The sequence below is a fragment of the Zingiber officinale genome, chromosome 9B (genome assembly GCF_018446385.1).
Source record: "Zingiber officinale cultivar Zhangliang chromosome 9B, Zo_v1.1, whole genome shotgun sequence".
NCBI lineage: Eukaryota > Viridiplantae > Streptophyta > Magnoliopsida > Zingiberales > Zingiberaceae > Zingiber > Zingiber officinale.
Window position 1 is genome coordinate 30,107,936 of NC_056003.1, and position 27,088 is coordinate 30,135,023.

Below are 27,088 nucleotides of genomic sequence, written 5' to 3' on the forward strand. Positions count from 1 at the left end.
CGGCGAGAACTAATGCATAAGCGAGCTTTTCGAGACTGGTGTAGCGAGACTCGACATCTTTCAATATGTGGCTCAAAAAATACATTGGTTGTTGTATTCCCCCCTCTTGTCTGACTAATGCTGATCCAATCACATACTCGGTAGATGATAGATAAATTCAAAGCGGCTCCCCCACGATCGGCTCGGCCAAGATGGGCAGGGAGCTGAGATATTGCTTGAGCTCTTCGAAGGCCTGGTCACACTCGTCATCCCATTGGAACTTGGTTGCTTGCCGCAGAATCTTGAAGAACGGCAGGCTCCGGTCGGATGACTTGGAGATGAACTTTGACAAAGTCGTGATTCTTCCGGTTAACCTTTGCACCTCTTTTAGATTGCGAGGCGGTGGCATGTCTTGGAGAGCCTTTATTTTGCCGGGGTTCGCCTCAATCCCTCGTTTGGTGACGATGTAGCCTAGAAAATGTCCGCCTTTAGCGCCGAACAGACACTTGGTCGGGTTGAACTTGATCCCGTAATTTCTCAGTGTCTGGCAAGTTTCTTCTACATCTGCACATAGGTCGACAGATCGGAGAGACTTAATGAGGATGTCGTCGACATATACCTCCAAATTCCGCCCGATCTGTTTCCGGAACACTTTGTTCATCATCCGCTGGTAGGTGGCGCTGGCGTTCTCTAACCCGAACGGCATGACCTTATAGCATAACGTCCCATCAGTAGTGACGAAGCTGACTTTCTCCTGGTTTTCGCGCGCTACGGGCACCTGATGATAGCCTTAATAGGCGTCGAGCATGCAAATCAGCTCGTACCCGGCTGTCGAGTCCACCATCTGGTCGATCCGTGGTAATGGGTAGGAGTCCTTGGGGCATGCCTTGTTCAAATCCCTGAAATTAATGCACATTCGCCATTTATTACCTGGCTTGGCGACCAGTACCACGTTGGTGAGCCAAGTTGAAAATTGAATCTTCCTGATGTGTCCGGCCTCCAGCAGTTTGTCAACTTCTGCCCGGATGATCAAATCTTGTTGGGCGCTAAAGTCGCGCTTCCTTTACTTGACTAGTCGAGCATCTGGCCGGACGTGCAGTTCATGCTAAGCCACGCTTGGGTCGACTCCAGGCAATTCGTGAGTCGACCAAGCGAATACGTCATGGTTCCTTCGAAGGCAGGCGACCAGCTCCTCCTTTTGCTGGTCCGACAGATTGGATGCTACGAAAGTAGTAGCCTCCAGCCGGCTCAGGTGTATTTGTACCTCCTCCTTGTTGTCATACAACAGCGTGGGAGCCTTTTCTATGGTGGCGTTCACCTCCAACCGGGGGCATTTCCTGGCCACTTTGGCTTCCAACTTGACCATTTCAACGTAACAACGCCGAGCCGCCACCTGGTCGCCTTGGACCTCTCCCGCTAGGTTCCCCACAGGAAATTTGATCTTTTGGTAATAGGTAGATACTACGGCCCGAAACTCGTTGAGGGCCGGCCGGCCCAATATTACGTTGTACGCTGAGAGCGTATCCACCACAATGAAATTCGTGGTGCGCGTCCTAACCAGTGGCTCTTCTCCGAGCGAGATGACCAGCCTTGCTTGTCCGATCGGCAAGACTTCGTTGCCGGTGAAGCCATATAGCGGAGTTGCCATGGGCAGGTGCTCGGCTCGATCAATTTGTAATAAATCAAATGTTTGTTTATAAATAATAGTTACCGAACTTCCCGTGTCGACAAAAGTTCGACGGACGGTGTAGTTGGCGATCACCGCCTTGATGATCAGCGCATCATCATGAGGGACCTCTACTCCCTCCAAGTCCTTGGGGCCGAAACTGATATCTGGCCCTTCCGCCTTTTCCTTGCTGCACCTCACCGCGTGGATAGATAACTGTCGAGTATGACTCTTTCGGGCTCGGTTGGAGTCTCCTCCAGTCGGCCCGCCTGAGATCATTCTAATTTCTTCGCGGGAGGCATTTTTTCTGTTTTCTTCTTCTCGCATAGAATGTATATTCCGCTCGGCGAAAACTCGAGTGAGGCTCCGATCCCGCGGATGATGTTCCTGTCGTTCGCGCGTCCTCTGACCATCAGTTCTCTGTTCGATTTTGCGCTCGGGATGTCAATCTGGGGTGAGTGACCGGTGCCAGTATTCCCTTGGCTTGGGTTGGTGAACAATGGGGTCGCAACGACATTCCCATGTGTTGTGTGTTCCTGACTGATGGAACTTACAGAACATCGGCGTCCATTTTTTGCTCTTTTTCGGCTGACTGGCCTCCAAATGCACTACATGCGTCCTTGGCTCGGGGTACTGTGGCGCTCCTGTGACCCGGGGCCCTCGTGGGGGCTGATGGATGCTGAGTACTCTCCGTTCGGATGGCGCGTGGGGCTCGGCGGGTGCTTCTTTTCTGCGGACCGCCTGTGCTTCCTCCACGTTGATATACTCCGTGGCCTTCTCCTGTAGATGGGTGAAATCTCGAGGTGGTCTGCGGATGAGTGACCGAAAGAACTCACCTTCTACGAGTCCTTGGGTCAATGTGTTTACCAGCACGTCCGAAGAGATTGCGGGTATATCCATCGCTACTTGGTTAAAGCGCTGGATATAGGTTCTGAGCGTTTCTCGTGGACCTTGCTTCAGCGAGAACAAGTTAACACTTGTCTTCTGATGTCGGCGGTTGCTCACAAAATGGTGTAGGAAGGCCGCCCTGAAATCCTTGAAGCTGCGGATGGACCCACTCGGTAGCCGTGTGAACCACCGCTACGCCGACCCCGATAGGGTTTTCAAGAAGACCCTGCACTTAACCCCATTGGTGTATTGGTGCAGTGGAACCGCATTGTCGAACTTGGCCAAGTGATCGTCAGGATCGGTGCTTCCAATGTACTCTCTGATCGCCAATAGAGTGTAATGTCGGGGTAGGGGATCCTCCATAATTCCTCTTGAGAATTGATCGTTGATCCTTTCAGGTGAGTCCTCGTCTTGCGGCGCTTTTCCCTTTCTGGCATATCTTTCGGGCGCCTCGTCTGACGAGGAGCCCCGGTCTCGGCGGTCTCGGCGGGCTCGGCCTCCTTCCTCCGAGGGTGTCCGGAACAATGCTCGGTGAAAAGGGATTGGCGCGTTGGGTGTTGGTCCGTACGTATTCGATTTTTTACAGATGTCCGAATCCGATGCGGGTTCCATCCCGCGACCCTGATCCCCGAGTTGGCCGGATCCTGAGACGGCTGGCTCCTATGTCGGTCGTTCGGCCAACATTCGCTACTGCTGCTCCATTGCCCTCACCACCCTGACCTGGATTAGGTTCTCCAATTCTTCTGTCGTCAGTGTTACGGTCGTTGATCTTCCGACGTCCTCCATCTTCTGCTTCTATGTTCAGGTTGAGGTTCCCACAGACGACGCCAATTTGACCCTGCCCTGAAGCTGAGTAGATGGCAACCGAGAAGCAACGCTGAGGTGGCTCTTCGTCTTCGCGGGTGCTCCTCTACTCCTGCAACCACAAGTCGTTAGTGCCAAGCCGAGAGGGAGCTCCCGGCGACGGCCCTCCGACGCTCAAGTCACACACCGGTAAACGAGGAAAACAAAGAAAGCCAAGATGAAGCAATGAACGGTGGTTTTTGAAGACGTGTGCGCGTACCTCCGCGGATAGCTGCTCCCCTCCTTATATAGAGCTTCGACGGGTAGACTACACGCTTCCCGGGCGGATGCGCATCCCCAAACTTTCCCCAAAAGCTAACCTCGAGAAAGGATCCCTGACATCTTACCATAAGGGGGCAAACGCATCTCTTCCGAGGCGGCGGAATCTTCTTCCATATGATCTTCTGTCCATTCGTGCTGTCAGTCAGCGGCACCGACTCCCAAAAGGATGCTGGCACGTATCCCACGCCTTATTTGTCGGCTATTAGTTTGACTGGACTCCCCTGGATTGGTCCGACCGATCACTTCTTTAACCTCATACGCCTATGTCCAGCCCAATCGGCTTGAGTGCCCCTTGCCTCGTTGTGTTGTAGGCTCGGCCAACCCTCTTCAAACTCTTCTAGCCGGTCGGGGATGAGGGGCCTTCTGATCGGCTAATCTCTTTGCTGACCACCCCTTGACTTGGCGACCACCGAAGCGCTGAACTTCCTTGGAGGTGGGCCCTCCCGAGTCATAACCGGATCAGTTCAATTGAACTATTTAGCTAGTTTTGGATTTTGTATCAATCTTGGGATTGGTGATAGATACATTTTTTTTAATGTATTTTTCCCAAGTAGACATGGGTAAAACATACCTCTCCATAAAATTTGAGAATTTTTTTATGTTTGTGGAATTATTGGTGCATTTTTTAAATTGGATTAAAAGTGCTGAAAAGGGCTAAAAAGGGGTGTCAGTCGACTGGTAACAATGAAAATCGAGCACAGAATGATTCTGTGTGTTGTTTCGATGAGGCCAGTTGACTGGGTCAGTCGACTGATACCAGTCTGAAATTGTTTTCAACATTGGTTTTGACCATGTCAGCTCATATATGTGTATGAGATCCATGGGGATGAATACACGAGTTTAGGGTCAGTTGGATGATAAGTTTTCAACAATTGGGATATTGTTGGAAAACTTTTTGGATGTTAGGTAAAGGGGGAGAAGTAAGGTTTATTTGGAAAAACCTGAAAATGTCTTTGCGTAGGGGAAGCCTTGGGATAGGTTCTTAAAAAGCCTTGTGGGAAAATCCTAGCTCAATGGGGAGCATAGCAGCCTTGGGATAGGTTCCAATGCATGGTGCATTGATTCGGCATTGTAAGTCCAAGTGTGTAGTCTTGGCAACGTAAGTCCAAGTGTATAGCCTTGGCATCGTAAGTCCATTGTTTTTAGCATGTTTATTTGCTATTTGTTTTCCCTAACTTAAACGTATTGCCAAACATCAAAAAAAGGGAGATTGTTGGAGCAATCCCAATGGTCCGCGGGACCATATGTTTTGGTGTTTGGGCAAAGGGTTTAAGTTAGATTCACCCTTGTATTTGATATGTGTACTTGAGTTGTGTAGAACTACAGGATACACATGTGACTCAGGTTGATGGCTTCGGGTCCGGTGAAGGATGGAGCATCCGAGGGACCGTGGACAAGGCAGCAAGGACAAGGGCTGAGGGAAGCAACTTCGAGTCATACACAAAGGATGGCATTGGGGACGAGCCGTGGGCTTGTATGCATCCGAGGGACGAGAGCCAAAGAGGAAGTAGGCTTGAAGACAAAAGGTCAAGGCTGCGAAGGGGTGGGAATCTTGGCTAGGCTCTCCGACGCTCAAGATATGAAGAGAACTCCTCAACGATCCTGCACACATAGAGACGAGCCTTCAAAGCATTAGTATCCTAAGTCTGGGGTGGGAATCTTGGCTAGGCTCTCTGACGCTCAAGTCAATCTCCTCTCTTCGAAAGTGGAAGAAGAACATTAACAGAAAATGCAGGGAAGTAGGGTTTCAGATGCAAGTGCTTGTATTTACGTACCTTTCCAACGGAGAGGATTCCCCTTTTTATACCACCTTACTTAACCTCCGCCATCATGAGGTGGTCCCCGATTTTTTAGAGTTTGTTAGAAAATGAGAGAAGTACAACCTAGACTTCGTGCAATAATCTCCGAGGAATCTCTTTTCTACCCCAGATGTACCTTCTTTGTCGTTTATGACTTGCACCCCTGATGACATATGCAAAGGAGTGTATCACTATAATTGATTAACGAAGAATCTTCGAGAGAATATTTCACGACAAGTTTGGTAGGCTATCATTAGATTGTCGACTACTTGTCTGCTAAATATATTTCAACTGATCATTATGTCGATCGTATATTGTGAATACCCTCTATTGAACTTATCCTGGTCAGTCGTTAAGCTGGTCGTACATTAAGAATACCTTCTGTTGAATATATCTTGGTCGGTCAATAAGCCGGTCGTTCATTAAGAATACCTTTTGTTGAATATATCCCGACCGATCGTTAAGCCGATCGCACATTAAGAATACCTTCTGTTGAATATATCTTGGTTGGTCGTTAAACCGGTCGCATATTGAGCATACCTTCTGTTAAAAATATATCCCGATCGATCATTAAGCCGGTCGCACATTAAAAATACCTTATGTTGAATATATCCTAGCCGATTGTTAAGTCGATCACATATTAAGCATACCTTCTGTTAAGAATATATCCCGACTGGTCGTTAAGTCGATCGCATATTGAACATACCTTCTGTTAAGAATATATCCCGGTCAATCATATGCTAGAAGCTTTGTAAGACTGAGCACCTTTAAGCTCGATCGAGCTTTGCCCGATCGAGTGCACACAAGCACCCTTATGTTCGTTCAGCCGATCGAATGTTAGAAGTTTTGTAAGGCTGAGCACCTTTAAGCTTGATCGAATTTTGTCCGATCAATCGCACACAAGCACCCTTACGTTCATTCGGTCTTCGTTCAACCGATCGTATGCTAAGCTTTACAAGGCTGAGTACCTTTAAACTCAATCAGGCTTTGCCCAATCGAGCGCACACCAGACACCCTTATACTCATTCGATCAATCGTACATTAAAGATTTTACAAGGTTGAGTACCTTTAAGCTCGATCGGACTGTGCCCGATCAAGCACACACAAGCACCCTTATGTTGGATTGGATTTATGACCAGTAGTCGACCCTATCTGAGCATTCTGCTCAAAGAATTGCTCGGACACGCTCTCAGGACTTTAATGTAGGGCAATCAATCAGAACTAGTTAATAAACATTCACCCTACCTCAACCTTAATCATCACTCCATCTTAATTTTGATATCCTTATCACCTCCTAAATCCGCTTGTCATAACCCGTATCAATTTGCAAGGTAGACATCAAGTTCAGCCCAGTTAGTTGTGATTCACATTGCAGTCTTCCAACAACTCCGATGGGTTGTGTATAAGATAAATATGAAAAGAATTGCGAAAGATCAATGTGAGAATATTATCTCGAAAACTAGAACATGGTTTGTGGGCATTGGCACTTTAGGCTATCGTTCCTACATCACGGTATGCTTAAGAAACAAAGTTGGATAAATCTTACTTTCATTGAAAGCAAAAATCCAATGAAAAGGCATTCTTACTCATGGGATCTAGATCTAATAAATAACTCTGAATGGTTTATAAAAGAACTAAAACTGCTGATGATGCCATTACTGATCATAGTTGTTATTGTCGTTCATTTCCTCAGAAGCACCATTTCCCCCATCTACAGGTTGAATAAGAATGGGGTTAGCAACACTTGAAAACAACTATGAAATGTCCAAAGCAAACAACAATGTGCACCTTCATTGTCAGCAGATGCATACACTGAGCGGCGTGAACGAACTTGCTGCTGAGGTGTGGGCTAATGAAAATGAACAGATGCAGAGTCGATTAGTACCCCCAACGATACAACAATTAGGTATGAAGATACGGTTAATGGTATAGATAGACAGATTAGTTTTCATGATGAAAATGCCATTCAAGAGTGACATTCTAACAACAAAATATCATGCCCTATACTATCGACAGGTACCTGCAGCTTTGGACGAAGTGCTTCAAGAGGTCCCTTCGGTTTCTGAGCATGCCCATCTTGCTGTAGTAATAAACCATGCAAAAAAAATATAGAAGGCTATATATCAATTCTCAGTTTTAAGATAGTGACATGAATATTTGATGCTATGTTGATACCTTCCCTAAAGCCCAATCTGCAGAATCAAAGTATGCACGTTCATGATCCTGCATAAGAATTCGATAGTGTTGGTTGTGGAATGAATATTCAAGGAAAATAAACTGTCTATAGAACTGAAGTGAAACTTCCACTTCCACTTCAAGACTTGCCTTGGATATCAGTGGTGGTTTTTTGGGTACCATTCTTCCATATTTCTTCTTGATTGCTTCTTCCTACAATATAGAAGCCATACATACCACAAAAAGATTAAACATCTTTGTTGATATATTATTGAAAAGCTATGCATGTCTATCTCAATTAACTATATCAATTATATATTATTCAACAGAAAGAAAGTTGTAATCTCACCTCCTGTTGGGCTGATGGCATGCCATTTTCCTCATTTTGATTCTCATGTTCATTGGCATCCATGTTCGACATGGTGGGGCTGAATGAACTTGAAGAAACTGCAACAGAGAGACGGGTATAATAAATTAACTGAGACTGCAGGATTACATCAAACAAATACATCATGTTCAGAAATTGGTTAGATCAAGATAGTGGTTAGAGCCAAATGCCAAGAGAATAAATTTGGCAGTAAATAAGGCCTCATAAAAGTAACTAAAAGCAAATGCAAACCCTGGAAAAATTGGGAGCCACGAGAAGTACTGTTGTGCTAAGATAGTTTCTGGAATCGGCTTGTAACTTTTCTCATTTTTTTTTACAAAAGATATCTCAAGCCATCTACCCAGCTTCAGCCTTCCAAATGCTCAAGGTTGTGGTCAGAAACTGGTATAATTTCAACAGAGCAGTATGTAATTTAGAGATGATCTACATATCTAACATTTAGAAGATGAGTTTGTAATTGAATTGTTTTAACCTTTTCAGGTTTATAAAAAATTCAAAATGCCCGTTTTATGCAAATGTTAGTGTATACTCGTATATGAATTCTGTTAAATATACTTATTCATATGCTTAGTTTTTGCTTTATTCTGATTCAAGCAGTCTTCAACTTTAGAAATTAAAGAAATTGAGAATTTGTTACGCTTTGCAATACAAATTAGTAACATTTGTTTTTCACAATCACAAAAGACAAATCCTAATTTTTTATTAAAAAAACGGAATAGAAACTAAAATGTATTTGGTCCTAGGTAGCACCTATGCTATTTTACTTTGAGTTGATAAAGTATTGAAAATACACATTCAAGGGAGTAAGATGTGAGAAGAAGAGAATGAAAGTCCATGTTTCTAAGTGAGGCTTCTGAACGCTAGAAGCCATCTTTGGGGTGTGTTTGAATGATTGTGGAAGACCATATTGTTTGTAGAGAAAAAAACTTCTTCTAAGGGAGAACTTTTGGTGTCTAGGGAATCGTTAAATATGAAGTTTTCATTGTTCTCCCAATGGATGGCTGATAGATTAATCTAGATACGATTGGGACGGGTAATGTACACATCATGGGCAACGGATTTGTCATTGTTTATCATACTTTTTTGCTTTAACATTATATGATCTTGGATTCTATCCGTGGGGTAGACTTACATAGAACCAAGTTAAGTAACTATTGTTATGTTTGTGTGATTGTGTTATTATATCAAGTGAGGTGAAAATTTCAACACATCATCTCATGGTGGAGATGATTTCACTTTCAAAAGCATAATATTTAGATCTACAAGTATGGAACAGCCAACCGCATCTAGTGAAGAAACTTCTTATCCCAACACTAGAAACAAAAAATTAGGTATAGATTCAGATTATATCAGATTGGTGGATCTGGCTTCAGAAATTCAGCTTTCATTCATCAAACCCTAAAAAAGTGTGAACGATTTCTACGACTCAAACCCTACCAGTTCCCTCATTAAACAAGCACAGCAGCAATGGATATACAGAGTGCAACTCCACTGGTAGCATTGGTCAACACTTAATCTACCATCAAGTTTCCAGAGATAAGAGTGAATCAAAGTAAGGCTCATAAATGAGGATAGCTTTTATCTCACCAGAACCATCATTTATCCCAGTAAAAATTACTGTTTTCTAAGAACATATCCACCAAAACTGATGATCGATCTGTTTTTTTCCCCCAACTAGGAAAACCAAACTACACTCCACCATGAAACAAGCAGCATTCACAATGGGAGCGCTTTAAACAGCAAATTCAAATTCAAGTCCATTAAAAAGACACCTTTTGCGCTGGATCCAATTAAACACCCGACAATCCATTAAGATCGACTTCGTCTGGAAAATTTCGTGGAAGAAACATTATGATCTAATCAAACAGAGGGGAACTAGAAATTCCTCTTGCGCAATGAACAAGTAGGAAAGAAGGCCACGCGCGAGCTCGTGCTAGCCGAATCGAACAAGAAGTAAGAAGAAAGAATGCGGAGAAGAGGAGCCATCGTACCTCCGCCTGGCGATCGAGATCGGCGATATAGGAGGAGGCTGCTTCGTCAGTTCTTCCACCTCTGGATCGCAATTAAATTAATATAAATAAATAAATGAGGAGATAAGACAACGAGTCAGACCAGGACGACGCGTGTCGAGTCAAGGGCGTGTTTGAGATCATCTGTCTCATTGAAGCTAGGAAACACTGGTTGTCTGTTTAGTTCTTAGGTAATCAAATCAGCTGGAAGAGGATTCATTGTTTCCCCGCTCCCTGTTCTATCCAGACAAGGTAATCTTAGTCTGAAGTGTTAAACTAATGTTTTCCTGTACACCCGTTCTATAAGCGGCTCTGGATGACTTAGAGTGAATCCGGACGTTCAGGCCATTCTCAGACCCTCCAAATTGTTGAAATTCACTCAGGACGTTCGAAAATGATCTAGACACTTGAATTCACTTTGAATCGTCCATGTGTTACTCATCGAACAGGTGTGCAGAATAATAATTCTCACTATATATATAATTACGATCTACTACGGACGAAATGGCACAGGCTACATCAATTTAAGCGCATGCATTCAATCCAGCCATCTACATATATTTTTTTTTTTTATATCAACATTTCCTTAAACATGAATCAACACTATACCTAATGAGCACCTAATATTTTTTTTTATTATAAACATTATAACTCAAAAAAAAAAAAGACTGAATCTTATATAAAAAATCTTATTAACTTAAACTCATTATAATACAACTCCTAAATTCTAAAATCTTAAACTTTAAATACATATAAACTCCGTAAGTATCTAAAATTTTTAATCTTGAACACTATAATTTAATAGAGAAACCTAAACTCTAGAGTAAATCTTATTAACCCAAACTCATTATAACCAACTTTTAAATTCTAAAATCTTAAACTCTAAATACATATAATATATCTAAAACAAAAAAAATTGAATGAATACATACGCTTACACCAATATCACGCATGGGCACATAGCGAAGGATCAAAGATCCACATCATATCCTACAAGTCGTTCCTTGCACAATAGTCCACGATTGATTTTTCATTTTTTTTTAAAAGTTTTGATCAGGATGTTTAGATTAATCTAGCGCCTCGACTCTATTTTTTTTTTAAATTAAAAATTCTTTAAAATATCTTAAATATATATATTATACCCCGTGAGTACCTAATTTTTTTTTATTTTAAACATTATAACCCAAAAAAAAAAACCTTAACCATAGAGGAAAAATCTTATTAACTTAAATTCGTTATAGCTCAATTCTTAAATCCTAAAATTTTAAATCCTAAACCCATATAATATATTCCACATTTAAAATTTTTAATTTTTAAACACTATAATCCAAAAAAAAACATGAACTCTAGTAAAAAAAACTTATTGACTTAATCCTATTATAACACAACTTTTAAATCTTAAAATTTTAAACTTTAAATACGTATAATATATCTTAAAATAAAATTAAAAAATATATATTGAGATGAATTCCGACACTGGAAATGATTCCAAGAGCATGTACAATTTGCTCATAGGCAATTGGAGCAATTCCTGACGCCCCTTGGAACAATTCCCGACGCCGAGTTAAGTCCAAACGAATCCGCACCCCAAGGTCCGTATCATATTTTGCTTCCACACTTCCACATAGAAATAACTCGCATGCAAGCTGATTGTTCTAATTAATTTTAGGATTAATTCACAACGGATACAAAATATTTTCTAATTAATTTTAGATTAATTCACAACGATACAAAATATTTTTTTTTGACAAAATATCTTATTTGATGTCTTTAATTTATCCTTTCAGAGAGTGTGCGACCATTTTAGAGGGGCCATTAACCGTACCTGCATGCAGTCCGAGTGCAACAATTCCTAAACATATAAAAATTAAATTTCAACTGTAATAAATTATCAAATAAATTTCTCTTAATAAACAATTAACCTAGAAATGAGTTAATGGACTATGAGTTGATGATGGGCCATTTGCTGTAAACCGATGAAAAACTTCGATCGAACAAAATCAATCACTCAAAATTAGTCAACTTATGTTAGATATCTCATACTACTAAAAAAAACACACACAATGCTTGCATGCATTCCTTGGATTGGGCCTTTGGAATCTCATTTATTATCCCTACAAATCACATTAAATAGTTTACCATGACATGATATGCAAATGAAGATTTTGATGGAAACTATGCAAGATGACGATGGCGAAGCTGGAAGATGAGTCGAGAAGAGATAAATGCAGGCTCGAAGATTATTACATTTGACAGCTTCTTGTCGGAGCAGGATCAGAGGAGTAACAAGCAGGAGATGACGGTGAGAAAGATGATGGCTAAAGTTGCTATTATGGAGCCTTGGTCGAAAGCATTTCTCATACTTCCTACTCTGGAGAAGTGCTGAAATGCAAGATAGGAGGCTATCGCCAAAGACACGACCGCACCAGACTGAGTACTTCTGCAAGGAAAAATAGGCACCAAGAAGATAAGTATGATGATTAGTGATTCATAAATCCGACTAGATCAACTTGTTCAGAATTGGAGTTTCAAACTCATCCTCCAAATTTAAGCCCGAACAGTCAACAAGTCAAAAACCAACTTAATTGAATCGATCGGATTGAGTGAGGCACAGAATGGTTGAGCAGTTAGTTCAAATTCACTGATTGAAATCTGAACTTCTGAGTGCTTCGAGCCACAATTAGATCCTTTTAGGTGAAAGGGAACAACTTAGGAGATCGAAATAATGAAAGACTACTTTTGTTTCTTCCTGGAGGGTGAATGTTCATCACTTTACCTTAGGTTCAGGGTCTGATAAGGAGCTACAATGACAAGCATCATTGCTAAGAAAGGCAACTCAAGTTGACCTGCACTGAAAGAAACTATTTAAGTTGAGACTGAGTTCGAAGAAAAAGGCACTAGTACAAAGAAACCGTTAAGCTGAAGTCGGGCATCGCAGACTAAAATTGATTAATTAATGTAGGAGAATAAGTATCAGGCTATAGGAAACACTTAACCTGGAAGGTAGTAGAAAATACGGACTAGAAGTGCCAAAAATGTAGTCCAAATGCCATAGTCACCCCTGCCATATTTTGTACATGGAAAAAAAAGACGAGTTTATATAAACAAATTATGCCGATTCCAAATCTGAAGTACATGAACAAGTCTATAGAGTCCAGCTTACTTGATCCATGAAATGACACTGGAAGGAGCTTGCAAAGCAAAAAGGGGGAGAAGGAATGATTTGTGGATCGATGTGCCTTTGGCAAACATTAATACCCTAAGAGCACAAAATGCTTATTAGAAAACTGATATCAATAATGTAGTATCACTCTTTTAGATGTCATAACCAGTATGTATGCTAGCCTATTGCACTAGCACAGTTGTTTACACAAGCCGTGAAGCAATACCTTATTGTATCTAGGAAGGTTGTCTTCATAATGAAGTTGGTTGTTGACAACTAAGATTAACGTAAATGTTTAGAACCCATCTGATATTTTTCTCTGAACTGTGAAAAAAAAGTTTTTAGAGGATCCATTAGATGATTTGTTACTATTCTTCCCTTCCTCTCCTAGTCATCCAACAAAAGCGACAATGGCTCTACTCTCTGGATATTTGGAGAACCTTGCTTGTAATAAGAAGATACAAGAAGTGTAAACAAGTCCTAAATAGCGTACTGTATAGGTCCCAATATGATATCAATGCAACCTCAACCCCAACAAAATTAACTATTTATAAAGGAAAGAAGTGTCTCATTGTTAGTTATCAATCATGCCCTGGGGAGCGGCAAATCTTGTTGCTTCTCAAATGATATTGTCTAGTTTAAGATCATCTTGAGGTACTGTTTACCTTGAGACTTAAGTCCCATCCCTTTCTGAAGAATATATTTATGCCATTCCTTATCAATTTTTTTTATCCTGTTCTTGTAATTTTATTTTATTTTCTAAAATCCGAAGAAAGGATATCCAACAGTTTAAAATGTAAAGTCATGGCAATACAACATCCATTCAAAATTTCAAGCCAATTAAATTTGATATAAATAAGAACCATATGCGGAAAGAACTATTTCTCAATTGATTTAAATTTATACAATTACTTGAAGCTAAGTTATTCTAATATAGTTAACTGATCATATTGCATGCATCCAAAAACTCAATCTAGCAATCAATGTTCATCTTTTCAAAAACAAGACCCGACCTAAGCTGAGATGGCATGATTAGGGAAAGCTTGATTCGAACTCAATTTACCTTAGCTTGACTCAAGTACAAATAAAAAAAGTACTTTCTCAACATGATGGCCACCACATATGCACCCAAGTTTACCTTCTTCTTTTTTTTTATTTCGATTCTTATACTTTTCTGTATCCCAAAATTTTGGTAGATTAAATCCCACAAGAATTCAGTGAGACTTAGTTTACGATCATGAAACAATCAGGTACTGGAATCGCCCACTATAAATTTATAACAGTAACATGCACAATGCAAGGCTTCCAGAAAATGTTCCAAGATCAAAGCACGGTAAAGAGCAACAAATCTAGAACTGAGTTAGCTTGCTTACGCGATGGAGGCAGCAGAAACCCACTGAAGAGTATGCGGGCTGAGCGGCGCAGCATAGCATACCACTCCAGTACGCCTTTTGCTCTCCTGCTTAATCCTCATCGACGGCCCGCCCGCAACGGGAAGAGCACGGCAGATCAGCCTACAAAATACAGAAATCAAAGCCCAAAATCAAGATCCGCCAAGGTCGGAGAAAAATGGAAAAACCTACCTGAGGGGAACGGCGGGGGCGGTGATTGGTGCTGCGCGGGAGACGGGGGCGAGGGCGGGCGAGAGGCATTGGAGCCTCGGTCGGGCGATCGAAGAGGCGAGGGGCACGGAGGAGAGGGATAGGAGGCCGGTGGCCATCGTCGGAGCCGGCGGTCACAGATCGAGCTGGGGACCGGAGATGGAGGGGATAGAAGCAGGGAATGGGCGGAACCGACGGTAGACGGAGGAGCTCCAGCCACCTGGCCGGTCAATTATCGAGTTTCTAAACACACCCATTGAATGACACCTTCCATATGATCCAACCATATGGCTTTAACCTGTAGACTCCACTTTCTTTCCCAGCTATTGCACGGGTAAACTACGAGGCCTTAGCTATAAGTGAACAACGAATGCACAATAAATGATTGGGAGCCCGACCCGGTCTTGGGCCCCTTGGCCAACAGATTAGATCAGACCCTGCCCGATCTCAGGCCCTGCAAGCAAAATGAACCCAGGTTAGTCATATTATTCAAGGAAATTTAAAAACCTCCTAAATTGAAGAAATTTCCCAGGGTAATCTCAACATGTCAAGGCAACTAAAAAACCCTCCTAAATTCATATTTATAATTAATATGACTTAACATCCGCTAGATATATACATTAAAGATGAGGGAAACTATAAATGCATCAGGAAAATATGAACTCGTGAAAATAATGAATGATTATTAATACATAAGAAGGTAAAAATTCACTGAAAGTAGCGTAGAGATCATTAACGTATAGAAGGTGAAAGGTTATCCAAGGATAGTATAAAAGAGTCAGCAAGGTAAAAGGAAAGAGGAAATCTAATAAAAAACTCTTAACTATTCATTAGTTCATATATTTCTTCATCTTTTCATTGATTATGATTTAAGTATCAGAGTGGCAACACTGGACATCTTGGCATCATTCTAACCCTCTTCCCTAGTCTTTGATCTTCTCCAGATTTTTCGAGCGACAATGATCTCACCTCCTAAAACTCCTCTATTCGGTTCCTACAATAGCAATTGGCGCGCCCACAACCTTTGCTGGTGGATCTCCTTCTAAAAGTCTTGGCGCAAGATCAAATTGACGTCATGGGAAACTTAATACACTTGAATCAAGGCAATCAGATGGATGACACTAAAAGGACCGCCTGTTGATTGCTACTCGGAATATCATCCTAGTTTTCTTGTACAAAAATTTGTACAAACATAGAACTATTCTAGCTACCCATGTGTTCTACTAAAGTTAAATTTGTATTGCAAACGATGTTTAACATTATTAATCCAAATTTCCCCTTTAGAAGTTAAACTTGGATTGGGAATGAAACTTAACATTCTTACTTCAAGTTCAACCGATGAGATCTTCCTAAGTTAAACCATATTACAGAAGTTATCAAATATCTATTTCTAAGATCGGCTTCCAGGTTAAACATGGCGAGGCACTAGACCTTCTTGGGTATGAGATCATCCACCACTTCCTAGACAAAGTCTCACAGAGAAATTGGATATTTAACTTCTTACAGTAAACTAGGTTTAACTATAGAGAGCTCAATAGAAACACAATATCGAAACATGAAATCGAAACGAAAATTGATAACAAAAATAATAACTAAAACCGATAACCTCTTGTGTTTGGTTTTTCAAGATATATACAAAAGATAAACTAGTTATGATGCGAAAACTAATAACTAGTTATACCTCTTATAACTTATAGACCTCTTGATCTTCTATTGTATTCCTCTTCTTATCTCGGACGTTGTGTGGGCGACGATCTACCAAGACGAGAATCCACCCAAGACTTCTTCTTCCTTCCAAGTTTTGGCCACCAACTTTCCCCAAGAGATGATGAAGTTCGGCCACCAACCAAGCTCCAAGGGATGCTAGGAAACAATGCCTCATTCTTCTCCAAGCATGAACCGGCCACTAATCCAACCGTCAAGTCTTGATGTCGCCGACCACAAAGATGAAGAGAAAAGGAAGAGCAAAGGGTCGGCCACCACCAAGGAAGAGAGGAGAGGAATAGAAGATGTATTCTTGGATGAGGCACCCCCTCCTTCTCTTTTATATTCCTTGGTCATTGGCAAATAAGGAAAGTTTTAAACATAATTAAAACTTCCTTATATTCCTTGTCAATGACTAAAAAGGAAAGTTTTAAAACAAAAAATTAAAACTTCCTTTTCTTCTTGTCATGGTCGGCCACCCCTTTAAATCCAAACAAGGAAAGTTTTAAACATGAAATTAAAACTTCCTTATTTGTTTCTGGTAAGAAATTTTAATTAAATTTTTTTTTTAACATCCCTTGTTGGTTGTAAAAGGAAAATTATATAAATTAAAATCTTTCTTTTAAAACATGTGGATGGTTGCTAAAAAGAAAAGTTTTATCAAAAATTAAAATCTTCCTTTTAACTACAAATAAGGAAAGATATCAAACCTTTCTCTTAATGCTAAAAAGGAAAGATTTAATTTTTTTTTAAACTCTCTTTTAAAACCATGGCTTCCACATAAGAAAAGATTTAAAATTTAAAATCTCCTTTTAATCTATATGTGGTCGGCCACCCTTGCTTGGGCTCCAAGCTAGGGTCGGCCACAACTTGGCTCACAACTTGGTTTGGTTTGGTCGAACCTAGCTTGGGCTCCAAGCTAGGCTTGGCCGACCACCAAGAAGTTGGGTTTTTTGTGGATATAAGACTTTATAAATAAGAGGAGGAATTGGTTTTGGTCTCCCGATGAGCTTGAGCTTCCCGTGTTCGCCCCGAACACCCAACTCAAGTTCATCAATAATATCTCATTTCACTAAAGAGTTATTATTACACTACCGCACCAATCCCATATTACTATATGGGCTCCTTCTTATCATGAGTGTGTTAGTCTCCCTGTGTTTAAGATATTGAATGTCCACTAATTAAATGAGTTACTGACAACTCACTTAATTAATATCTAACTCTAAGAGTAGTATCACTCAACCTTATCGTCATGTCGAACTAAGTCCACCTACAGGGTTTACATGACAATCCTTATGAGCTCCTCAAGGGGACATCATCAACCTAGATTACTAGGACACAGTTTCATTCTATAATCAACAACACACCATATAAATAATATCATTTCCCAATTTATCGGACCTATTGATTTAACGAGCTAAATCACACCCTTTGATAAATTAAAGAAATAAATATTAAGTATATGTGCTTGTTATTATATCATGATTAAGATTACACACTTCCATAATAGCAGAGGTATTGTTCTTTTATATAGTCAGTATAAAAAGATACTACCTCAAATGGTCCTGCTCAATACACTCATAGTGTACTAGTGTAATTTATTAGTCAAGATAAACTAATACCTAATTACACTACAACCACTCCAATAGTTTATCCCATTCCATCTTGGCTGTGAGCAACTATTTATAATTTATAAGGAACTGATAACATGAACTTCTGTGTGTCTCCTCACACCATATTATCTACAATATAAATTAAATAGACAACTACACTTAGCATAAATGTAGACATTTAACCAATGTGATTCTTATTTCAAAATAAATATTTTCAAAAAGCTAGACTTTTAGTATACATTCTAACAATCTCCCACTTATACTAAAAGACTATGTTGTCATATACCCTGCCATACATCTGATTCCCAACCCCTCAACATGCCCATCAAAAGCTCTTGCCTTAAGAGCCTTAGTGAAAGGATCTTCCAGGTTATCATCTGATGTAATCTAGGTGAAAACAACTTCTCCTCATTTATACGATATCTCGTATTAGGTGGTGCTTGCACTCAATGTGTTTACTCGCCTTACGGGGTCGTGGTTCCTTCGAGTTTGCTACTGGACCACTATTATCACAATAAATTGTAATAAATTTGGGCAAACCAGGAATCACATCTAAGTCCATCATGAAGTTTCTGAGCCATGCAGCTTTTATGACCGCCTCAGAGGCTGCCACATACTCAGCTTCTATGGTGGAGTCTGAAAAAGCATCTCTACTTAACACTCCTTCATTGTTATAGCTCTACCTTCTAAAGTAAACACAAAACCCCCCAGGTTTACTTATTATTGTCCCTATCAGATTGAAAATTCAAATCCATGTAACCCACAGGGAGCGAATCATCTGCCTTGTAAGATATCATATAATCTCTAGTCCCTCTCAGGTACTTTAATATATGTTTTACAGCAGTCCAGTGTTCCGGTCCTGGATTACTTTGATATCTACTAGCCATGGCCACGGTAAAATAGATATCCGGTCTCATGCATAATATAGCATACATTAGGCTTCCTACAGTTGAAGCATAAGGAACTGTCTTCATTTCTTCTATCTCTTTTGATGTTTTCAGAGACATCTCTTTAGATAAAGATACTCCATGCCCAAAAGGTAGAAAACCTTTCATGGATTCTTGTATGCTAAAACGAGCTAGGATCGTATCGATATATGAAGTTTGAGATAAGCACATCATTCTTTTCTTGCGATCCCTTATTACTTTGATCCCAAGAATATGTGCACATTCTCCCAAGTCCTTCATATCGAATTGCTTGGACAACCGTACCCTTACTTCTGACAGCACTTTGATATTGTCGCCAACTATCAAAATGTCATCTACGTATAATACAAGAAATACCACCACGTTTTCTGTTGGTGCGGTTAGCACTAACGATTTAACCCAGGTTTTTTATAAATGACAAATCAGGTTAAGTTAGTTTGTTGTGATCTAACACTCTGACCGAGTGTGCAGGAGAAGTCCAGACAGGTCGACGGGCTGACCGGATGTCTGGCACGAAGTCCAGCTAGGTCGACGGGCTGACCGGATAGCTGGCGAGAAGTCCAAGCGGGTCGACGGGCTGACCGGACGCTTGGCGAGAAGTCCAGCTAGGTCGACGGGCTGACCGGATAGCTGGCGAGAAGTCCAAGCGGGTCGACGGGCTGACCGGACGCTTGGCGAGAAGTCCAGCTAGGTCGACGGGCTGACCGGATAGCTGGCGAGAAGTCCAGACGGGTCGAAGGGCTGACCGGACGTCTGGCAGGTAAGTGAGGTAAGTCACTGGAGGGGAGTGACTGCGAGGACGCGTTCCCGGGAAGGGAACATTAGGCGTCGATCCGGCTTATATCCATTTCGGATATCTAAGCCGAGATCGTGACTAGATTCCGGTCTCGGAAAGACGGAATCTAAGTCATACTCTTGTTGTTAATTTTTATTACTTAGCGTATCTATAAAAATGTGCTTACAATCTGTGCTGCAGGGTTTTTATTTGCCTCGGACTAACACTATTTTGCAGGTAGGAAACAGTGAGGGTCCGGGCGCCCGGGATGGTTCTGGGCGCCCGGAAGTCCGGGCGCCTGGAAGGTATCCAGGCGCCCGAAGGCAAGTTTTATCCCCAGGACGACGTTGACACTTGGAGCATGCTGGTTGGGAGTGTTACGTCACATTGCAGGCGCCCGGAAGAGATCCAGGCGCCCGGAGCAGCATATAAAAGAAGCCCCAGGCAGGAGCTTCAACATATCTGTGTTCTGAGAACTCTGAGTTCAATCACTCTGCTACTCTGCGCTCCAACGACGTTCACAAAGCTCCAAAGACTCACTCCGGTTTTCTTTTAATTCATTATCTGTCGGTATAGCTTTGTTTTTCTTTCATTAGCAATATTTGTACGTAAATTGTAATTATCCGAATTGCTAGTGAATTGCCCAACGAAAGTACTCAAGGAGTACGGGCCTTCGAGTAGGAGTCGTCACAGGCTCCGAACGAAGTAAAAATCAACCGTGTTCATCTCTTTACTTCCTTACTTTTCCGCTGCGTTTTAACTCGAGATTTTCGAATCGATATTCACCCCCCCCCCTCTATCGAATCTAACGGTCTTACATTTTCGTCACACTTCTTATTCTTATATACACAAGACTCATTCGGACACTGAATAAATCCATAAGACTGGACTACTTCATTAAACTGGATATTCCAAGATCTTGAAGCTTGCTTCAGTCCATAAATAGACTGATTGAGCTTACATACTAGATGCTCTTTGCCCTTTGCAATAAACCCCTCTCGTTGCTTCATATGGATGTTTTCTTCAAGACTTCCGTTAAGGAAAGCTGTCTTGACATCCATTTGTCAAACCTCATAATCCATATAAGCGGCAATAGATAAGAGTATCCGGATAGACTTAAGTATAGCTACTAGCGAAAAACTTTCCTCATAATCGATTCTCTCTTTCTGAGTATACCCCTTCGTAGCAACCTTGCTTTGAAGGTTTCCACCTTCCCATCTGTCTCTCTTTTCTTTTGTAGACCTATTCACACTCAATGGCTTTTACACCATTTGGTGGTTCTACAAGCTTCCAGACTTGATTAGAATACATAGATTCTATTTATGTATTCATTGCTATTTGCCAAGATGCTGCATCTTTATCTTGGAGTGCTTCGTCATATGTTTGGGGATCAGGTTCATGTTCACAAGGAATCAAGTCCAAAGACTCCCAAAACATGAATATTTCAGGTTGCCTAACAACCCTCCCACTACGACGAGGTACTATCTATAATTGTGCATCATTTATGACACGTATTGCAGTTTCTTGTGGTATCTCATCTTGTACTGTTGGTACTAGATTAGACGTGTCCTTTATTATTTCTTTAAGACTAATTTTACTCATAGGCTTATGGTTCATAACATAGTCCTCTTCTAAAAATCGGGCATTGGTGCTAACAATGACCTTCTGATTTTTAGGACTATAAACCTCCTTTCGTTTCTCTAGGATAACCCACAAACAAGTGAACTTCTGTCCAACTTATCAGTGTCTCCCTTCAGCATATGTGCTGGACTACCCCAAATCTGAATATGCCTCAGACTAGGATTACGCTCATTCTACAATTCTATGGGAGTAGAGAGTTCTGACTTTATAATGTACTATATTCATTGCCTGTTTCCAGAGTATATCCCCAAAATAAATTTGGTAATTCTGAATAACTCATCATCGATCTAACCATTTCCATAAGAGTTCTCTACCTTCATTTTGCCACACCATTCTGTTGAGGTGTACCAGGTGCAGACAGTTGAGATTGAATCTTGACTACTGATAAGTAACTCCTAAACTCTCCTAAGAGGTACTTGCCACTACGATCACACCGTAGTGTCTTGATACTTTTACCATGACGTTTCTCCACATCAGCCTTGTACTCTTTGAACTTATCAAAGTACTCAGACTTGTGGTGCATCAAGTATATGTATCCATATCTCAAATAGTCGTCTATAAAAGAGACGAAATATTCGGAACTACCTCTTGCCTGGATAGTCATAGGTCCACACAAATCAGAATAATTCCAACATATCTTTGGCTTTATACCCCTTAGTCTTAAAAGACCTCTTGGTCATTTTTCCTTCTAAGTAAGACTCGCAGGTTGGAAAGTTTTTCACCACCAATGAACCCAAAAGTCCATTGGCTATTATCCTTTGAATCATACTCAAGTTAATATGACCTAGCCTTAGATGTCAAAGATATGATTGGTTCATTTCTGAAGGTTGCTTTCTCTTATTAGAATTAGAAGATGTGTTATTTGTTGCATCGTGAGAATTATTAGATTTAGAGTATATAAATTACCAACCAATGTACCAGAACAGATAACTTCCCTATTTCTCTTGATAACACCTTTGCACTTATTTTACATAAGCTTTTGCACATGAACTTGGAGCCAGAGTGTTGGTCTAAAAGAGTTGATTCTCCAATATAGGTATGGCGGGCTAGATGAAGCATCACAACTGGTCAACCATGTATACTTTATCCTTTTTACGAAACTTTAATTCCTTGTAAGATCAAAATCATATCCTAGAGTCTTATTCTTTTTAGGAAAAATCATATTTAGTGCTTGTTGTCTTGTTTATAGCACATATGTAGTGAGAGCTTTATTACTTGGGTTTTCTAAACATGACATGAAGCTTTTGTTCTTGACTATCAGAAATAAAGTTGAGCAAGCTACTTATGTCTTGCCCACATATGCTGCAAGACAATTAATGAATAATTGAATGTCTTGACTTTATTATTTCATTAATTTTGTTCTTAAAATTCTTAGTGGAGTTGTTATTAGCATGTTGCAAATTATTTATTAATAAGAAAACTTTCAATATGAATAAAAAGAACCTGCACTTGATTCCCTCATAGATGTTGAGCATTCGAGAGAGAGTTTTGGTCATATCAAGAACATGAATGTTGCTCTTGAAACAACAAAAAAAAAAAAAAAAAGAGAGAGAGATTAAAACCAACATGTATGTATAGAAATTACCTTTTTGGCTTTTGTATTCAAAGTTTTCATGTCATTACTTTTATACACTAATTTTGTTCTTTTTAATGCTTTCGCTCATGCTTGCAGCTCACTTTGGTTTTCTTTTGACATAAATTAAAGCAACAGCTCTTCCAAGGTGCGATGTGATTCTTTTGCAGTAGATCTTGAGCTTTTGATATTCATATTTGTATTGTGACTTTTTGGTAAAGTGTAGGCAAATTAAGGTTTTGTACACAAATAATTTCAAGTTTGCTAGCCCCCATTGCCAATTTCCTATAAGTTCAAAAGTATAAGATTTAGGAGAAAAAGCAAGTGTTATCACTATACTGCTCTCTTTCTTATATTCAGACTTCAGTATATATCTTTTGGCCATGCATGTAGGATTTTATAATTGTATTTAAGTTATCATTTTCCTATCAGATCTAGTGTTAATTTTGCTAGCACATGAGTGATAAACGCTAACTCTAGTTGATTTGTTAAATCTATAAGCCCAATTTTTTTTGTAGTATGCTAATTTTGGTTTGTGATTTTATCATGCAGTCTTCTTTTCTTGGTCAAAGTACACGTTTTTCAATGTAATCTCAATATGATGAAGTCAGAAATGGAGCAAATTTGTCTACTCGTATGTACAGGTCGTGTATGTTGGTATAAATATTTGGGATCATTGTGGATTTTTTTCATGTACTTGTGGATATACACTTTGGTTATATATACTTAGGATTTGTGGATATATACTTGTGGATTGTGTTTTTTTTTAAAAATTGTGTTGCAATAAAATTGGATTATATACTTCAATACTAAAATTATATGGTGAAATAATAAAACCAGCATAATTTCGAAGTTAAAGAAAGCATTTACTTCGGTAACCAATATAAATTGTGAAGTAATAAAATATCTATTACTTTGGCACATTACAAAATCAATGAAGTAAAAAAAAAAATTTTTACTTCGGCATCGGTCCAATTCTGAATCAATTTTACCTCCTTGAACCGAACAAAGACTTCATCAAAAATCCTATCTACGACTTCGGTTAATATCTAAAGTAATATAGTACCCTATTACTTCACGTGCGTCTACTTCAGTAATTATTTATCTACTACTTTAGTGAATATGGAAGTAAATCAAGGAAATTCTACTAGTGTTGTTATCAAAATAGACAGAATATTCATCCTTGTATAGTTTAGAAACTGAAATCAAGTTTTTTCTAAAACTTGGTACGTAAAGACAATTTCTCAAACTCCATGTTTTCTATCAGAAGATAAACATCTCCCACTACAAAGCTACTACTTTTGTAGCAGTGTCCATGTAGATGGTGTTTTCTCCTTCATATAGTTGTCGGGTTTCATGGGACCCCTACAATGAATTGTAGACATGATCAGTGGTTTTCGTATCTACACACCAGGTACTGGTAGATAACATCACTAAACATGTTTCAACAACTAATGAATAAAATACACCTTTATTGTTCTCATTTCTGAGAGGACAGCCCACCATAGTGTCCAAGTTTTATTTCCAATCATTATAATTGGGACTAGTAAGTGTATTCTCTAACATCTAATCAAAAATAGAATATTTTTTAAAATTATTTATGAAATATATTAATCTACTGACAATTCTTGTTATGTACCCCTAAATATTTTTTAAAAATTTTCTAAAGATTTATTTTATTATTTATTTATTTTTTTGATGTGATCAAAGAGAGAGAAATAGGTATAAGTTAAGGAGGAGTTAGGATAATTAGTGTCATTGCAATTTTTGTACTTATTTATTATATTTTATTTTGTTTTAACCCTAAATTTAACTCGGGTTGATGCACATAAAAAAGTGAGAGATTATAAGTACCTCATGGTAGTTTTGATGTGGTCAGTTGAGTTAAATTAGATCATGTTTGTGCTTGATCCTTGTGTCTAAGTGTGCAGGAGCTTAGGAATATAAAAAGTCAAGCGGAAGACGCAACTAGCGAGAAAGATGGCACAGGAAGAGAGTCGACGGGCTTAGTGCATCCGAGGGATGAGGTGCTGCGGAAGAGTACACTGGTGGACGAGAAGGACGTGGGTGACGCTCAAGGGACGAGAAGCCGGGGAGGAAGTCTGCTCGAGGAGAAGGTCAGAGTTGGATTCAGGTGAGCTCAACTTCAGTTAACCGGATCATCACCTATGCGAACAAGATCATCTTAGAGAATGATCTGCTTCATGGAAGGAGCCTCCAAGAGGCTTGTAGGCACCCTCGCACCTTCGTATGTAAGGCTGATATACTTCATAGAAGGCACCTCGCATGAACAGTGTGAAGGAGCCTTCTAGCCACTTGAGGATGCCTTCAATAGCCATTAGCTGAAGATAAAACTTTATCTTCAGCGGATAAAACTGATCTTCTTGGAGGCCCTTCGAGCAACGGATAGATTTTTCCAAGGGCTATAAAAAGACTCCTGGAACTAGGAATTCAACAACTGAACTACAAGTCTTGTAATCACTTCCTAGTCTTTCTTGTGAGTTGTCAACGTCTGTAAGAGGCTACTCCGCCTTCAACAAAGGAGTTTTTCTAGTGGAGCACTTTCAAAGTCTTGGATTAACAACTATCTAGATTGTAACCAAGTAATTCCTCGCCTCTTCTCTGTTTTAGTTGTTCAATTTATTTTTTATTTAATTGTGCTTATTAATCAAAGTCCAAAGCATGAGAAAGGAACTATTTTATTTCTGCAAGCAATCCACCCCCTCTTGACCAACACTCAGTTGTGGACTTCCAAGTGTTCCAACCACAACTACAAGACAACCACGTTAGCTCTAAGACAACGAAACAACATATTGGCGCTCAGATTCAATTAGGTACCTTGTTTATGGAGGCGTTCGCTTGGCCACTAACCTCAAGTGTGTCCAAGGCTTTTATCTCCTCAATATACCCGCCTTCCTTTATTAGAGCTAGTAGGTTGTCCCGACATTTATTCTTCGCCTCTCAGTGGGACCTGAGCGGTACCCCAGTTGCAGTGGCGACTAGTGTTGCCTCTGACGGGGGCGTAGTTGATATGATCGATGTTTCTTGTTGTACCCCGATCGGTGTACTCAACATAGGTGAGCATGACCGTTGGGGACTGGAATGTCTCGAGAACCTTGTGGGCAAATCCCCCTGCCCACTAGCAAATTCTAAAATACCACCTGGGGGATTGGTCGGTGCAACCCTCCTACCGAAATAAGTCAAGTGTTTACACTTCTTTTGTAGGGTGACAACTCAAGTGGTAGGGGCTGAAGGAGTCTCTTGAATATCTTTAATTATCTCCTCGATCAGTGATAGGGGTTTGACAGATTAGTGAGGGATTTCCACAGCCACTTCCATCCAAGAGGGAGAGTGTGGTGTCGCATCCTGGGGTTCGATCGGGCGATCAAATACCACCAAGGAATCCCCTCTGACTTCCTTTACTCGGTTGGATGACTCCTTGAAGCTCGTACCCATTAGGGGTCGAGAAGGAGATAGTTCAGATTCACTCTCTGCCCCATTTGTGGCATCTTCATAAACCCTTGGTGTTAAGAGAGCCTACAAGGTTGCTCGGTTCCACTTTGTTTGCTTGCATATCGAGATGTTCAGCATGATGGTTTTTGTATCAAGAAAGAAGCATAAGTTAGTCTTCACAAACGAAGGGGATAGTGTGAGACTTACCGAGTGGCATTTCTAGGTCGGCGGTATTTGGGCTCGGTTGAGCTCGATATAGTAAGTCCTTCATTCCTAACAATCTTGGTTACGTTAAAATACATATCAATCAGCATCAGGGCCCTCCGGTACTCTGGGTCCTTCTTATATCAACCAATTGTGGTGATGGATCTGGTAAGTCTACTTGCGAGCCAGTCGGGAAAGTAAAGGGATTTGGTGGTTTTAGATAGAAGAACTGATTCTTCTACCCCTTGTGAGACTAAGAAAACCCATCTAGGAAGTGGCAACCCATCCGGGCCATAAAGTGAAATGCACCAAGCTTTGTTCGCTTGGGATGATAAAAATAATGGAAGAAAACTGGGGCCAGGGGTATTTGATACAGCTTGAATATTACCGCCACTCCACTCAAAAT

The 27,088-nt window shown here is 40.4% G+C and overlaps 2 protein-coding genes across 6 annotated transcripts; both read right to left on the reverse strand.

Annotated features, from left to right (window-relative positions):
* Window positions 1-6,885: 6,885 nt before the first annotated feature.
* On the reverse strand, window positions 6,886-10,133 carry LOC122025790. Of its 5 annotated transcripts, none has more exons than XM_042584669.1 (7): window positions 10,012-10,132; window positions 7,982-8,079; window positions 7,783-7,845; window positions 7,633-7,680; window positions 7,478-7,537; window positions 7,246-7,306; window positions 6,886-7,168 (listed from the first exon to the last, which is right to left on the reverse strand). In XM_042584669.1, exons 2-7 carry the CDS (start codon window positions 8,051-8,053, stop codon window positions 7,113-7,115), a joined length of 360 nt encoding a protein of 119 aa, XP_042440603.1. In that variant the 5' UTR covers window positions 8,054-8,079; window positions 10,012-10,132; the 3' UTR covers window positions 6,886-7,112. The 5 variants fall into 5 exon arrangements, with proteins under 5 accessions (XP_042440603.1, XP_042440601.1, XP_042440600.1 ...); XM_042584667.1 differs by adding an exon at window positions 8,282-8,401 and having other exon boundaries at window positions 7,633-7,845; window positions 10,012-10,091; XM_042584666.1 differs by adding an exon at window positions 8,252-8,401 and having other exon boundaries at window positions 7,633-7,845; window positions 10,012-10,090.
* A 1,942-nt stretch (window positions 10,134-12,075) lies between these two features.
* On the reverse strand, window positions 12,076-15,126 carry LOC122025069 (cold-regulated 413 inner membrane protein 1, chloroplastic-like). The gene is made up of 6 exons (XM_042583826.1): window positions 14,776-15,126; window positions 14,566-14,706; window positions 13,193-13,288; window positions 13,026-13,090; window positions 12,806-12,875; window positions 12,076-12,469 (listed from the first exon to the last, which is right to left on the reverse strand). The coding sequence occupies exons 1-6, from the start codon at window positions 14,910-14,912 to the stop codon at window positions 12,304-12,306; spliced, it is 675 nt and encodes a 224-aa protein (XP_042439760.1). The 5' UTR covers window positions 14,913-15,126; the 3' UTR covers window positions 12,076-12,303.
* Between the last annotated feature and the right edge of the window lie 11,962 nt (window positions 15,127-27,088).

Bases quoted from the DNA above. Each gene is read 5' to 3' on its own strand.
- LOC122025790 (XM_042584665.1), bottom strand. From the start codon at position 8,053: ATGTCGAACATGGATGCCAATGAACATGAGAATCAAAATGAGGAAAAT. The intron at 7,846-7,981 runs GTGAGATTACAA...TCTATATTGTAG, and splicing joins TGCCATCAGCCCAACAGGAG to GAAGAAGCAATCAAGAAGAA. The intron at 7,169-7,245 runs GTGCACATTGTT...TTCAACCTGTAG, and splicing joins TGCATCTGCTGACAATGAAG to ATGGGGGAAATGGTGCTTCT.
- LOC122025069 (XM_042583826.1), bottom strand. From the start codon at position 14,912: ATGGCCACCGGCCTCCTATCCCTCTCCTCCGTGCCCCTCGCCTCTTCG. The intron at 12,876-13,025 runs GTTAAGTGTTTC...CTTTCAGTGCAG, and splicing joins TATTTTCTACTACCTTCCAG to GTCAACTTGAGTTGCCTTTC. The intron at 12,470-12,805 runs GTAAAGTGATGA...TTTTCCTTGCAG, and splicing joins TATCAGACCCTGAACCTAAG to AAGTACTCAGTCTGGTGCGG.